At 33.4% G+C, this 16,867-nt stretch overlaps 1 protein-coding gene across 2 annotated transcripts in view; it reads right to left on the minus strand.

Annotated features, from left to right (window-relative positions):
* Nucleotides 1-16,867, minus strand: part of VPS50 (VPS50 subunit of EARP/GARPII complex) — a 130,394-nt gene that overhangs the window by 104,148 nt on the left and 9,379 nt on the right. For both annotated transcript variants that reach the window (XM_021674207.2, XM_021674208.2), the window contains exons 3-9: nt 6,957-7,079; nt 5,792-5,863; nt 3,185-3,238; nt 2,252-2,322; nt 1,435-1,552; nt 1,317-1,352; nt 94-176 (exon numbers count right to left, since the gene is read on the minus strand). In XM_021674207.2, the coding sequence (XP_021529882.2) occupies nt 94-176; nt 1,317-1,352; nt 1,435-1,552; nt 2,252-2,322; nt 3,185-3,238; nt 5,792-5,863; nt 6,957-7,079 (557 nt within the window). The remainder of the gene's footprint in view (nt 1-93; nt 177-1,316; nt 1,353-1,434; nt 1,553-2,251; nt 2,323-3,184; nt 3,239-5,791; nt 5,864-6,956; nt 7,080-16,867) is intronic.

Consider the following 16,867-nt stretch of genomic DNA (forward strand, 5'->3'; position numbering starts at 1 on the left):
ATACTAGCTTTCAATGTTTATTAACATTGTTACACAACTGCTACATAAAAAGCCGACAATAGAATCTGCTTTAAAACTTTTGTATGACCTTACCTTATACAACTGTAATGTTTAAAAGTGCTGGCAGCTTTCTGACATTCAAGGCACAATTGAATAGCTCCTGGATAGTCTTCCTCCTTTAAGATAACAAGAACAAGAGTCATTAGACTAGAAACATTTTTTCTTAAAGCCCCTGACAAAAACACATCTCTGTTCATATTCTAACCAAAAGTTACAGAATCAAAAAAAAATTAATTCCTCTTAGAATATCAATGATAGATAAATGACAAAATATAAGAGGCAACTATTTCCAGGCCTAAAATATATATATAGAAGAAATATCTAAAATATTCTATTCCCTCAAAGTAACAGCCTTCTGAGACCATGACTTGTGGATAAATCTTACATTAAATCCTTAGCTGCTTTGCAAGAAAGGTTTTCTTTAACTGTTAACATATCTTCTTACAGTAATGCCTATATAAAATGCTCCAAAATAGTATGCATTCTATTTGTAATTGATATTCAACAATTTACCACCAAAAAAATAAATAGTTCTAAAGAAGTAAATTTGGAAAAAAACAACATATTAATAACCTCAGAGTATTTTTATCACCTAACAGTAACTTAATGCCAAATGAATTTTTCATATGAGTTTCTGAAACCCTAGTTAGCAGTAATCGTTGAGAAGTAATAAAATAATTATACAGAAAACCACAAAAACTTTTCCCTATGCTCAATTCTAAATTGAGCAGATGCAATTCAAACCACTGGTGATGCTGATAAGGACAAAGTACCTACCCTAAGGAGCTCAGGTATTATGAGGAAACACACATATTACATTATGCTTTGGTGAACCTTATGACAGAAGTAGACAGAAAATGCTAAGAATGCATCAAAGAGAAAACAGATGGCTCTCTCAGAAAAGCAATTAATACTTGATACTGAACATAACTACAGTATCGCACTTTCCTTCAATTACTACTATTTGTTAGATAAAAAAGATGTTAATTTTTATTGTTGTTTGGATGCAATACAATCAAATAGTTAACATTCCAATGTTATAATAAGATAAATGTTTCTCCAAATACATTTGCTTTTCTAAATGAAGTATATACCATGTCAATAGAAAAAGGCTCCATAGCAAGTATATTTATGTGTCTAAAAATACTCTTTATATCATATACCAATTTGAGAAAAATGCACTTCTGAATTTTGTCTGCTTTAATGTTTCCATACAAATCACTACAACTCCAAATTTCCAAAACTTGTTAACTTACCTCCAGCATTTCACTTAAGCGTACATCAGTTCTTTGCTGAAAAAACAAAAATCAAAAGTAAAATCTGTTTCAAACACAAAATTCAGTTTTAATATTTTTTAAAATGACCCATATATACCAATGTTTTTATAGTTCTCAGAGATTTCAGAAGTCCAATCAGCAACTGACGTTTCCTTTGATTTGCAAGAAGGCCTAAACTAGCTTGAGTAAAACCTTCTTTTGCAATATTCAAGTGTCTGCAAAAGTGAACAATAAATAGTTAAATGTTTTTTATTACAATAATAATACTATCTGCACAGAACAATTAGGTAACTAATGAAGCAGTAAAATGGACTACTATTAAAACCAAGGATTTAAACTACAATTTGACAAATATACTCAATGGCCAGTCTAAACCAACATTACTCAGAACACCGCGAGAAGATTGGTGCCAATTCACAACCTGCTAGTGGTCTACGACAAAAAAGTACAGAAACTGAGAATAAGTACTTAAAACACTTAGTGTAAAAGCTGACAGAATAATTATTGTTTGTGACTTTAATAATTTTTTAAAAATCAACACTGTATTATATGTCTTTCCTTCTTTATTTCATTTTATTACTAATTTGTTTTTATTGCATTACTTAAAAATAACAGCCTGTAACAGATTGAAAATTTTAGAAAGAAAAAAATAGGTCCTTCACCACAAATAGTTTGAGAAGCACTAGTCTAAACAATACAAAAACAGTAATTTTTTTAAACTCATAAGTAGATTTAGAGATATTTCCCACAAACCCTCTTAGAGTAGTCTTTAGATCATAATACATATTCGCTTAATGAATGATATTCTAGAAACCACAGCCATAATTTTAAAAATCAATTACTAATTATAGATTCCATAGTTATTCTTGAAATATTGTCCAGCTTAAAGGACAAAATATCATCAAAAGCAATACCTTCTCCCATTTGTACAGATAACAGCAGCTAATTGAAGACCCGTCTGCAATGAGGTAACTCTTTCAAGTTCCTATGGAAAGATTAGGTGCAGGTTATTATCAGAGGTATTTTATTTTTCTTTCTTATTTACATAGTACTCTTAAAAAAAACTCTAGTCAGTTTCAAAGAAAACCTACTTGAAAAACAAAGTAGCATCGAAAATACCGGAACTTGAAAACTGTTACTATATTTTTCACACAATTTTTAAAGTGACTACTTGCAAATGATTTTCACAATGACAAATGACAAAATATTTAGTCAGTATTGCTTGTAAGGAAATCTAGACCCAACTTGTTGTGGACAGGAAGAAACAAATACCAGTAGTATATCTATTTAAATGTTTCTACCCAAGAGAACGTCACAAGGTAATTTAAGGATATGACAAATATGATTTCTGTTTACTGAGATGCTTTGACAATGGAAGTCTTCATTTGAACATTGGTAGACATTTCAATGGATTTTGAACGCTCCGATTTTCTAATGAAAACACAGATTCAGTTATACGGTTCCAATTTTATCATATTTTAAAGCCAGATTGTTATATTGCCAATGAGTGGTCAATATTGCTGAATCTGTTTGTCTGTTAATAGGAGCAATTTTCACTGGCTCTTCCAAAGTTTGAAAAACCCAAGAGATCACGTTAGAATCATATATAAAAACCCTTCACTTCTTCAGTTAGATAAATTACCCCAAATGAAAAAGAAAAACATACATACACAGATACACACACACACACACACACACACACACACACACACATGCACATACACACACAGTCAGTATGTTGCTACAGAATTATAGACAAAAAAAATTATAATATTTTGACAGTTCCAAACATAAATCACTCAACCATTTTAAAATTCTGCTATAAAAAATAACAAATATTATCCTACCTTTACATAAGCAGGCTGTTTTTCAAGGATTAAATCTGCTACTTTTTTAGATACCTATAAGATGTAATCAAACAAAGGAAGTAAAAGAACAAGCCTCATGCTTTCTATGACATTTTATATTTGAATTTTTAAAAAAATATTCCATAGATCTCCCCAATAACTTCTAGAGCAGCTACTGGCATACTACGGCCATATGCATTTCCCTGGGCTATGAAATTAGTAAAAAAAGTAATATAATAAAGCATATAGCACAGGTTCTGTCCTTAACAGAAACTCGATAAATGATCATTATTGTTATTAATAATATGAGTCTCATTATCTGATTTACCTAACATTAACCAAAAAGTGTAACCCTCTTTAAGGGAATAGGATTTTATTGAAAAAGATGAAATTGCTAAGCAGATTTTTAATCAACTGAATTTATGGAGACAGTATCTGGAAACAAAACTTGCTTGTACCCTTCAGATCCTTTATGCTGCATAAGAAGACAAGCAAGTAGTTTGGTCCTCTACTTCTGAAAAGCTGAAAACATGTTTTTTGGAATGCTATGAAGATATCTAAGGTTGTGTATAGTATTCTATGAATAATATTAATATACGCAAGTTAGAAGTATAATGAATTTGAACATGAGGCTCTAACTCCACCATTTCAGGGTAACTACCAACTTCACTAACAGATATAGTACAGGCAGCATGAAGCAGGACACACAGAAGGTATTTAGGGAGTGTTTACTCCAGAAACACAATTGGTTCCCCTTCCCCAGGCCAACTGAGAACAAAATATTGCACACCCACTATACTAATGCATTAACTCTTTCACATTTTCTTAATCTGCCTCAAGCATCTTTGAAATTATGTAAATTAATTTTTAGATATACTCATTGTTTCTGTCTAGAAAGAGGGATTCCACTAAAGTTAAGAAAATCAAATGTTAAATGGCTTTTAGACTTCAATTAACGAAGAAATATCAGTGTTAATCCTAAATATCATTTTAAGAATTCCAAACGTTCCCCAGGATTGTCTAGTAATATAGAGTACTGATCCACGGCCTGTGAGGAACCAGGATACACAGCAGGAATTGAGTGGCAGGTGAGCAAGCAAAGCTTCATCCGTATTTACAGCCACTCCCCGTCACTTGCATTACAGCCTGAGTTGCTCCTCCCATCAGATCAGCGGTGGCATTAGATTCTCATCGGAGCATTAACCCTATCCCTACTGTAAACTGCGCATACGAGGAATCGAGGTTGTGTGCTCCTTATGAGAATCTAATGCCTGATAATCTGTCACTGTCTCCCATCAGATGGGACCACCTAGTTGCAGGAAAACAAGCTAAGGGATCCCACTGATTCTACATTATGCTGAATTGAATAATTATTTCATTATATATTATAATGGAATAATAATAGAAATAAAGTACACAATAAATGAAATGCATTTGAATCATTCTGAAACCATCCCCATTCAACCCCCCACCAGTCCATAGAAAAATTGTCTTCCACAAGACTGGTCCCTGGTGCCAAAAGAATTGGTAACTGCTGCTCTAGAGCTCAAATCCTTTCTCCTACCCAAGACTGCCCTACACTACCACTGAGACTTCCGAGTGTAACAGAAAAGTGTACCTTCCTTTGTTTGCCAGTTGTATTATTAAAAATCATATCTTAAATTCAAACAGATAAAACTTAGTCCTACTGGCCCTTTGGTTGAAAAAATTAATAAGATCACATGCTACCATTAATTAAGCCCCCTACAGTAGAGTCTGAATTTCATAAAGTGGGTTTGGCCTAACATGAAGAAATTATACAATCACAGAAATCTTACAGCATTAAAGAAAATACAAGCCTAACCTATCACTTTATTGATAAACAAAAGGGAGTAACTGAGGTTAAATGATTTACCCAACTTCATGGCTAAATAGTGACTACAACTCAGATTTTCTGATCTCAGGGGGACCTTTATTCTGAGAAAAGGATACTCCATTACAGGACCAGGCATAGTGGCTCTTGCCTGTAATCCCAGTGCTTTGGGAAACTGAGACAGGAGAACTGCTTGAGTCCCAGAGTTCGAGACCAGCCTGGGCAACATAGTGAGACACCATCTCTACAAAATATTTAAAAAATAGCCAGACACAGTGGCACATGCCTATAGTCCCAACTACTCAGGAGGCTAAGATGGGAGGATCATTTGAGTCCAGGAGAGAGAGGCTGCAGTGAACCATAACAGTGCCACTGCACGCTAACCTGGGCAACACAGCAAGACCCTGTCCCAAAAGCCAAAAAAGAATACTCAGTTACAAAACTATGGATAGGGAAATCATGTATGTATCACAAGGGCCTAAAGGTACTTACTAATCTAAAACTAAGTTCAAAGTTCTTTGATCACATTTAGGATTACAGAGAGAAAATGCCAAGTTCTAGAAGCAAATCTATCAAAGTAACATAAGGAAAACCATAGGCATTAAATTTTAATACAAATGCATCATTTGAATCAGTCATGTTAAATAACAAGATTTGTTTCTATGTTATAAAACCATAAATCTGCAAACATTATTCCTCTCTGCTGTATTTCATCTGCAGTTTTGTCAGTAGAAAATATGTTTTTTTTTACTTACTGCAGCTTGCTGTTGTTTCAATTTGTCTCTGTACTCCTCTAATTCTTGCAAATTGAGAACAGGTGGAAGCTTCTGCAGAAAAAAAATCATGAATGAAGAAGAAAAAATAAATTGTTTAATTTGGTTTCATTTACCTGGACCCTTCTGACTAGGGAACTACAATCTATGCATACAAAACAGCATCACATCCCACTGCCCTCCATGCTGGCTGTCCTCCCAACCTCCCTCCTAGACTCCAACCACAGAAGCCTACACATCTTTAGCACACAGCCCTCTGGTTCCATCCTTCATCCAGGCTTGTTACTTCCACTGCTGCTGCTCTACCTTCTGGGGACCCAGGGGACCTTGGGGGACCATTAGGGACCCTGGACCCTAGGCCGGCAGACACTGCTGCCATGACCTCTGACAGGAGGATGTGAGAAAGTCCCTAACCCTAACCCCAACTCTACCATCCATAGATACATCCCTATTTGTTTATGATAGAGCTCAAAACAGATTTCTCCTCTGGAATATTACAAACCATAAGTACTACTGTGTGATGGTTGTTGGACAACATTCTGGATTACATCAGCTTTCAGAGAACAGTATGGAAATGAAGCAAAATATGCATACCATTGTGTATACAGGGAAACATTCTCAGTCAATTGACTGATGAAACATCAAACTGAGTTGGGAAGTGACTAACTGTATGTAATGCATATAGCATTTGGTTGTAACTAAAACTAAATTTCACTGTTCTGGCTTTTCTTAAAGTTCCTATATATTTAAAATGTCAGTATTATAAACATTATGTCATAAGAATTTTTATCATGACTAAACAATTATGTAAATACACATTTCATAATTAAAAGTCTGAGCTTCCCTACACATAAACAATATATAAAATAGGATAGAAACAGCATACTAATGCATTGGTGCTAAAAATTAAAAACCAAAAATACAGAAATGTTTCCCTGACCAATATTCTACAGTTGTACTTAAAGTTACATTAAAAAAAAATTTCATCATCAAACAATGCTGACAGTTGATTTAATCACAATGTGGTAATCACAGACCTATTTTGGTACCAAAAATATATAAATGCCTCAAAAAAGCACTCAAATCTCACAAATGCAATCACTGAACACAATAGGCCTTAGATATGTTTTAATGAAATTCTCTTTACCTCCAGCTCATATTTAACAATATCAAATGAATCCGCAGAAAAATACACTTGTTCAATACTATTAATAAGCTCTTGTTCAGCTTGAGGGTCACTTGGCTGTTCTCGAAGTTCCCTGAATTCTTCCTTTAAGAAAAAAAATCACAATTATAGTACTTGTAGCTTTTAAAATTCCATCTGCATGGAAATAAATGATCATTTGTCTTAACAGTCACATATGTACCTGGAACAATTCTGACCAAGGATGCAAACCAACAGAAACCAGAAGAGTTTACAGGAAATTAGGAAATAGCCAAACACTAACACTAACAACAGGAGAAAAAAACTAGCCAGTTTGAATATCCAGATTTTATTCTCAATTCCTTGTTTGTCAACAAGGTTGATAAAAATTTAAATATTCAACAATAACAAAAAAGTGACTACCTAAACCTATCATACATATATATCACAGATATACGCTTACTATTTAACAATATTCTAAAATCTGTCTCACCCACCAGATAATAAGGGAAGAACACCTCAATAACTTCTGGGTCACAATCAACTTTAGAGCCCTAAGCAGAAGACATAAACTCTGCTAAAAAAAATCTCAGTACTCAGCTCTCCAGAAAAGGTTTACAAATTTAGTTCTGTAATTCTATGAGGTTTCCTTCAAAGTGGATTGCTGCTACAATTAATGATCTGATTATCAACGTAAACTTCTGTATTTGATAAAATGCTTTATTTCTAATGATACAGAACAGAGCTTCTGTGGATTTGAAAAAGAGCCTGACAGACAAACCCCTACTCCCAATGTCAGCATCCTTATCCTATGCAATTTCACTGCATAACCAGATAAAGCTTCAGTTAACTAATAAATTTTTACAATTCAGATACCCACTCCCCTGCCACATTAGTCAATCAAGACATCATTATAAGCATACAACAAGTTAGTCATTTGGTTTATAAATTAAAATTAACCTCAAATGAACTTATATACACAAAAGGAACTATTATTTTAAATCATTTTACAGTAATTAAAATAACACAATAAAAATACTATGGAAATACATGAAAATTATCTGGTCAATTAAAGAACAGTATATTTTTCAAACAGACACATTCTAGATTATTTTATTGCAGGGCATATTTTTTTTCTGCAAAAAAAAAAGCCTTGCTCAGTTATCTTTTAGAGGTTACCTTATATTTTGTATTTGTAAAATTAACTATAAAAATATTCCCTATTAGTAAGTTCAAGATAAAGAAAATTAGAACAAATCTAAAAGTCAAGAAAATAGTTGGCTGTTTAAATTTAAAATTCCAATAAACTTAAAAGAGAAGGCAAACTTATAAATATCAAACCTGAATAATCAAAAATGCTGGAAAGGAAAATCCCTCTTCTCAGTGTATTATAAAATACACTGAGAAAAAAAGGTCAAAGATATAGCCATCACGGAGTCAGCCTGAAATTAGCTACTATGAGTGCAGTAAGAAATCCAAGGTCCTAACAGTGGGAGCTACCTCCCCGAAGGGGTTTATCTACAACACGTGAATCCATTTAGCACCCTGGACAGTGGTGCTGCCACACAGACTGTGTTAAAACTCACACTTGTGCAAGGGAAGGTTCCCAACTAGCCTATCAACAGGCAACCTCCATGTATCCAGCAGAAATATGAAATAAGAGTAAGAAATGAGATGGAAGAGGAAGTCTGAACTTCCTGGCAATCTCTTTCCCTCAATGTCCACAGGCTTTTCAAATACCAGCTTCAAATGCTGTAAGTTGAGGGAGGGGAGGAAATGAGGCCCAAGTGACAACATGGCAACATTGCCTCCTGAGGAATTCTGCAGTAACATGAGCAAATAAATGCAGTTGATACCATTCAAGAAAAAAATGTTTGAAGATTATAAAACTGCTAAGATTTTGTTTTAATTAGATAGAGAGCCAAGCCAGAAATTCAAATAGACTGCAATGATTAAGTACTTTCATCTTAAAAGCATAAATGTCAATGACATATAACACCATGCTGAGGTTCTCAATACAGTATCTAATTGATTGATAAGAAGTTAAAGATACTTGGATTTTAGCTGCAATTGCACTATTAACCCTCGGCAACTTAGTCTCTTCATGCCTAGTTTTTTTCACCTGTAAAGGACAAACATACATGCTTGCACTCTCTCACGCTCTCGCTGTCACTCTCGCTCTTGCTCTCTCTCTCTCTTTCACACCCCCGCTTTCCTCTCAAAATGATTGTAAAACAAATATACAAAGTTATTAAGAATGCCAAAGAAAAAACATAATTTAAAGTATCTCACAAGTGTACATTTCCAAAACATGATGAATCTGTAAAAAGAATACAATGTGTATATGTATATCAAATGCTATTCTTTCCTAAAAAACTGAGTAATTAATATCACAGAGAGCATACAACTCCATATAATTTCAAAGAACTGACATGGAACACTTGACACTCTAAAGTGTAAGAAACCTGACCTAAGGAAAAAATAAAACATAGAAAAGCAGAAAAAAAAAAAGTAGCATAAAAATAGAATTAAACCTAAAACAAATGTCCCCATGTAACATTATTTCCCTATAAAACATCCTCTCCTTTAAAACAATTACATAGCTTCTATGTGAAAATATACATATGAATTGGAACTTATTCAAACCCCCTTCTGGAATCCTGATTCCTGTGTTCTTTTCAATCCCATTGCACCAGCAGCCTGTAAAGCTCTGCTTCTACCTAATCATTCTCTAAATGTTTTATCGCTCTTAGGGCTGCCTGCTCAATCAGACTGTACACTTCTTGAAAACTCAGACTTCTCGTCATTCCCCATCATGCTGCTCCACAGTGCCAAGGCACACTGTAGATAATAATCACTAATTATTATTACTGATCAAACTAAAATTAATTTACAATTCCCAAAAAATGAATATAAGACAAAAGGAAAGGAAAAGACCATATGTTCTTGTTTTGATAGTCAAAATTTTCCACAAACTCTTAGTAAAACATTTCTTTCTTTTAATTAGAGATAACAATAAATGTGAACTGATTTAGGAATATTTTATACACATAAATTAGAAAAAGAAACAGAAGCAACCAGATTGCATATTCTTAACACAGTTACTCGATAATTTAATAGAAACTGATTCCCTAGGGTGGGAGATACAAAAATACATAATTCTTCACCTAAAACAGAGCCAAAGTGGCAAGCCAATACACAAGTATGAGGCCAAATTTTACATAACCAAAATGAACAAGAGGTTTCCTATTAAAAAAATTACAGGGCAAAATTGGGGGAAATGAACACCAAATGAACCTTCTTATACCATATTTAAACACATGATTTAAGAAAAAAGTTATAATAATGTTAGATATTCAAGCTAAGTCTGGGATAAAATATTTCAGCCTTAAAAATGCTTAATTTATTTTTACAATAAAATTTGTGTCGCATAGTAAGTAATAAATACATATTGACATTAACAGTGACATTTAAATGCTCTCTAAAACTTGAAAATCCAAAAATAATTTGTCAGCAACTACAGTCTTCCAAATGCGCCACACAACTTACTGTCAATGGTAATCAACTAAGGAAAAAGTATATCAGCGTCACCCCAGAATTAAAGCTGGAGGAAAAAACTACAATAAAGTAATGAACTGGAGTAACAGAGAAGAGGAAACAAAAGCATAAAAGGCAAAAATGAACAAATCAAATCTCTCTCCCATACTATCCTTACAAACTAACCTACCTACTTTCAAAGCTCTGTAACCTTATCTTTCCCAAAAAATAATTCCATTTAAGAAATAGTTTTTAAAATTCCCACTATGTAAAAGTTTCCCATACTAGGTCATACAAGGAAGAAAAATGAGTGAAATATAGCTCTTCCCTCAAACAGGTGTTAAAGTAATAGGAGAGGTCAGATAAATAAGGAAGCAATGACAACGCATGGCAGAGCCTAAGGGTGATGCAAACAGAAGGAAGGCATTAGATGGTGCGTTCACATCTGATGGAAGAGGTGGCATCTGGAAAATAAGAGAGAATCGGTAAAATTTCAAATTTAGAAATTTGGGGAACAGGGTTACAAACATAAAGCAAAGCAGAAGTAAAAATGTTGTATCGGGAAAGTGTACAACAGGTTAAAGCCATAAAGGGTGGCTTCCGCAGGACAGAAGAATGTCACAAGGGAGAGGCTGCATGTATGCCAAGAGACAGTAAGATGCAACAACTGAGATTTGTTTGAATTCATTTTTAAAAATATATTGGAACCATATTTTCTTCACTAAAAATAAAGCATCTTAAACACATATCACTGCCCCAGGTGCTATATCAAAAACAGGCATAAATATTCAATATTTTCTTAATGTAATAAACCAAGCAGGATTCAATGTTTTAGAGGCATTTTTCCAGCAGTCACAACACGCTATGAAGTTGCATATAATACCACCTAGCCTATTTTTCTACTTTGATCATGTCTGAGATAAAGCTACATGAGCATGCACATAAATGTACATCATAAATGTATGAAAAATGAAGAAAAAAATCATATTAGAGATTTAAGTCAACATCTTTGATTCAGCCAAGCTACTTTTCCTCTCAACATAACAAAAAAAGGTTTTATGAAAATTTGGGATTCAGGTCTATAAAATAATTTGAGCCCTCAAATGTAAGGTATTATAATACATTCCCAGTATGTTTATGGTTTGTAAGGAACTATACTATAACTTTACCAGCAATTTCCCATTTAAGAGTTCATCACTCAAGGGAATTTATTCAAATTTAGTAGGGAAAAAAAAGAGACTACTAATTTTGTATTTAACTACTACTTTTAAATTATTCAAAATACCACACTAATTAAAAATACTAACCCAAATTCAGGGCTCTTAATTCTGTTCACTTTTATTGAAAAGTTAGTTATGACAGCTTAACGGTTTTCCTTACCATTATTAAACTTAATATTTTCTGCAATTTTTGAAAAGTAATTTAACCTAATTTTTAAACCTATATAACAATTTGGAATCTCATAATCTTCAGTACTAGGTTTTTATTCAAACAAAATTATGAATGCAAATCTTCATTTCATAGGTCAGATTTCAAAACTCTGCAAAAAAATGTATATAATAAAAAATGAAATGCATACCAACTACCCTTTCTGTACTTAACTCATTAGACCTGATTATACAGCTCAATGGCAGAATGCAATGTACGTAAGTGTGTGTTGAGAAAGGGGAGAAATTTTACAAGCAAGATTTGGGGTTTGCCACAGTTAATCTTATCAAAGACTTTTTTTTTTTCACTGTTTGCATTTCTTCATTCATCAACATAAAAAAGCTATTCTGTTATAAGAAAAGAAAAATAGAAGCCATCATCTTACCAAAGTTAACATCACTTTAGAGTTCAAATTGAAAACAAAAACAAAACAAAACAAAACCCAGAAACAATTAGTCACCAAAATCTAAAAAGAGCTAAAAGGAAGAACAAAACATGAAGTCTTCAATATTCAGTCAGTATTACAAAAGTCACAAATCACTGAACAGAAATAGATTTCATCTCTTTCCAAATGAAACAAGATTCAAAACTTATTTCAAGAACACAAATACCCTAAAACCATATACCACATAAGTTTATAATGAATTGCCAGATGTCTGATTACATGAGGAAATGGCACGTTCTCCTAAAATCCCACAAGAACAACAGTAATAATTCATCAAAGATAGCCGGTTCATCAGTTTCTGTGTGTTTTAAATAAACTTATCTTTTAAAGCCTACCCTGTTTTTCTTCAGGCCTTTAGTGCCATCTAGTGGAATACTGTTGGAGTTACAATTTAAAAAGAGGTTTTGGCAAAATGATTTACAGAACACTTTTATAAAAAGTTATTGTATCACATTTTAATCCAGCTTTATAACACAATCAAGTGATTAAGATGATGTATTTTAATGTGTGCCACATGCCTGTCCTTTCTGGGGCTAACACTGAAGAAAAGACACATCAAAAATTGAGATACAGAGAGAAAAATCCAGTGTGTACATCTTAATTGTTTTTCTTTTGTTTTCAAACATCTCACCAGACAGTTTCTCTAACAGAAAAAAATACTGTCTATTCTGAGAAAAGACAACATCACAGCACCTTCAATCCCAGTGCCTTTCACAGGTTCTTCCAACTTCCAAATCCAATAAAATAATCAGTCCTATTTAAATGTCCCTCCAATGTAACCCTTCTCCATTTCCTATACCTTATGCTCCTTTTTTCTTCTTAATCAGCATCCTGGTCCCCAACCTCCACTCAACAGCTCACCCCATAAAACTGTAATCTTTCTTTAAAAAATTAATCACCAACTGTAAAAGATCCTGAATACACTTCTATCTAGTCTACATCGTCTCCTAGCTTTGATACCACTGTGCATACGTTCACACAAACTCTATTGTGCCTCTACTCCTCTGCAATTAACTATTTTTGTTTGTCTCCCTTACTCAGGTTGAGTCAGGAACAGAGTCTTGTACCTCTTTGTAACTTCAATGATTAGTAACTGCCTGGTTCCATAAATGTTTGCCAAATGGACTGCATGAATGAACTTACATGATGTGTTATGAAAGAAGTGTAAAGAATGTCAAAGCATCTGAAGCCATGAGAAGCATAATTTTATTAATGGTTAAAAAGAACACAACTAAATACTGTTAGCCATGAGCACCTAAGAAAAACTCATAAATGATTTTACAGATCCATGGTTAGAGTCTCCCTTAGTATCACCTGCAGAAGACACCTGTCCTAAACGATACATAATCCTAAATTGAAAGTCTTTCTCACAATCACTAAAGTCTCCTAGTCATATACCTCAATACTAATCTTCTCTGATACAGATATCAATATATTAATCTTCTAAAAAACACTGCTCAGAAAATTCTTTAGAATGTATATTTCTTGCACCATATTTCTCCTATAAAAATTGTAACATAGAAAGTATAAAACGTTAGAGCTAAAAGGACTCTAAAAAATCATCTAGTTCAACAGTATCTTTTCACAAATGAGGCACAAATCATTAAAATGACTTTCTTTCAACGAGCTGAATGTTTAAGTCAATACTTAAACCTACGTCTCTTGACTTATTCAAATACACTGTCCACATATTTTGGTAATACTGTAAAACAAGCTCTGCAGTTAGCACATGGTTTTAGGATTCTTTTAATGGATGTTAGTAAGTCAAGTCAAATTGGTTTATCTGATTTCACAAAGTACCAGGAACTCCAGAAAACATTCTGCTCAAATTCCTAGAATTTATATAAGTAGAAATGGTACAGAGTGGGCAGGTACTCAATAGATACTGTTGAATGGACAAAGTATAAAATAATTATTTCTTATATTTAAATAATTATATTCTCAAATGTTGACTGCAACAGACATTTATTTTGTCACCTCATCCTATGTTTTTCTTTCATGAAAAAAAGGTAAACCAATCCTGTAATAGTAAACACAGCTGAATCCCATTACTGTTTATGAGTTAATTAAATCAAGGCCAAGGAAACCCTTAACACTAAAGAATACTATCAGGAGGCAATACTTCAGTAAAAATTCATAAAACAGTATTAGTATCAATACTCTTTTTCAGGTTCATATTGTACCATTGTGGAAGTACAATGGAAAGCATTAATAAAGGCTGGATGTAGATTTATAAGGTTCTGAATACTGGTATTTTTATTTTGAATCAGGGTTCAACAAATACCCTCAAACACAGTCCTAATAAGTTCTATAACTAATAACCTTGTGGCTCTGATTATTATCATATATTATAATAAATATTGGTTTTATTCTTAAATCTTGTAACCAAGTAAAACTCCTTTCATGTTTAAATGGATAAAAAACTTAGTAAATACTACCTAATTTCTTTTATCTTTACATGAAAATCTCACAAATTTGAAGTATAACAGAATCCATTTCAAAGAATGAAATTTTAGGTTTCATTCAACCTTATCCTACAAAAATTCTCAGTAAAACTTCAAAGCGATTTTTTAGAACATTTCCTCTATTTCCCGTTGCTCCATTCTTGAGATGATATTCTCATCTCGGCCAAAGGTTCCCAAACCTGGCTCCACAATGGAATCACCAGGGAATCTCTAAATATTACTGACATTTGTCTCCACCCAAACACGGTGATTTAATTGGAATTGGCCATGGCCTGGGAACCGCTGATTCTAAATGTGCAGCAAAGTCTGGGTGCCACTGATCTTGGCACTGAGCTATTTAAGCTAAGATTCCTGAAATCTTTCTCAAAGTTTTCTTTGCTCTAGCAAGTTCTGAAAAGAACCTTAAATGTTTTCTACTTTTCTATACTATTTTATCCACCCAAATTCCAAATTTCCAGTATACAGATTACCAGTTGAACTGCATCTGCTCTTAAAATGGGGCGCAAGGTCAGTTTGTCTATAAAATGCAGAAATTGTACCAGATGGCTTCTTACCACTTTGAATATATATAGTTCTCAAAAATAAATAAATAAATAAACGATACCATCTTGCTTATCAAGCACACCTAGTGCCCTTCAATTCTCCCTCACTACCCTCCTTTTTCTAGCAAGTTGAAGCATATAAAATTTGCCAATATTTGACCATTTTAAACATGAACAGCCACAATTCATCCTAATATTTTTCTCCTACTTATCCTTTATACTAGAACCTTTTCATGTAACAGAACCCCAACTAACCTATTTCTTGAAAATGCCACTGAAATCTCAATTCTCTGTCCCAACCCAGAAAGACATTATGAAAAGAAAAGGAAAAAGAAAGAAGCCCATTCCTGAAGACCAGGGATATGTTTTTTAAAAACTGTACCTACACTTATGAGTGAGGCAGAGCTATTAAATGAAGTTAATAAGTTTTCCATATAAGAATTTACAGGCCAGGTGCAGTGGCTCACGCCTGTAATCCCAGCACTTTGGGAGGCCAAGGCGGGCAGATCACGAGGTCAAGAGATTGAGACCATCCTGGCCAACATGATGAAACCCCCATCTCTACTAAAAAAGTACAAAAATTAGGTGGGCAAGGTAGTGTGCACCTGTAGTCCTAGCTACTTGAGAGGCTGAGGCAGGAGAATCACTTGAACCTGGCAGGCAGAGGTTGCAGTGAGCCAAGATTGGGCCACTGCACTCTAGCCTAGCTCAAAAAAAAAAAAAGAAAAGAAAGAATTTACAGTGACTACTTAAATAGCATAAATTGCTAAGTATAAAGAGTACTCACCTAAGCAAAACTAATGGGTACCTTGTTTTTTAAACCTGATAATATAACAGGAGAATTTTCTATGTTATATATATATATACACACACAGATATATATATATAATATATATACACACATATATAGAGATATATAATATATATATGTATCTATATATATATGTTAAAAACCCAAGCTTCCAAATAATTTCTAGAGTATAATAACATTTTTAAAAGGTCAGGGAGGGAGGGTAGAAAATCTATACTGACTACCTCATGCAAAATAACTGCCAATTTCAAAGAGTTTATCTCATCACCCTATTTCCTTCTGCTTGAATGTAAGTAAGCTCTCTGACAACAGGGAACTTTTGTCTTTTCACCGCTATACTGCCAGTCCCTAGAAAGTTTTTTAAAAATGGTACCTCCACTTACGTTTTTTAAAAATTGTACCTACACTTATGAGTGAGTCAGAGCTATTAAATGAAGTTAATAGGTTTTCCATATAAGAATTTACAGGTTGGGCACATAGAAACTCAGTAAATTTGTTCAATATGCATTTGGAAAAGATCAGAAGGCAATGTTAACCTTTACAGTGTTGGTGATCTTTGTGATTTTTTTTTAGGTACCTTTTTAGTTTATCGCGTTTTCTGTTTACAGTATACATTAATTTTATATTAAAAGCGAAGATTATTTTAAAATAATCATTTCAATTAACATTTTCCATTTTGTTAAAAT

This window comes from Aotus nancymaae, unplaced genomic scaffold (assembly GCF_030222135.1).
Source record: "Aotus nancymaae isolate 86718 unplaced genomic scaffold, 86718_ANA_hifiasm-v0.15.2.pri h1tg000025l, whole genome shotgun sequence".
NCBI classification, from domain to species: domain Eukaryota; kingdom Metazoa; phylum Chordata; class Mammalia; order Primates; family Aotidae; genus Aotus; species Aotus nancymaae.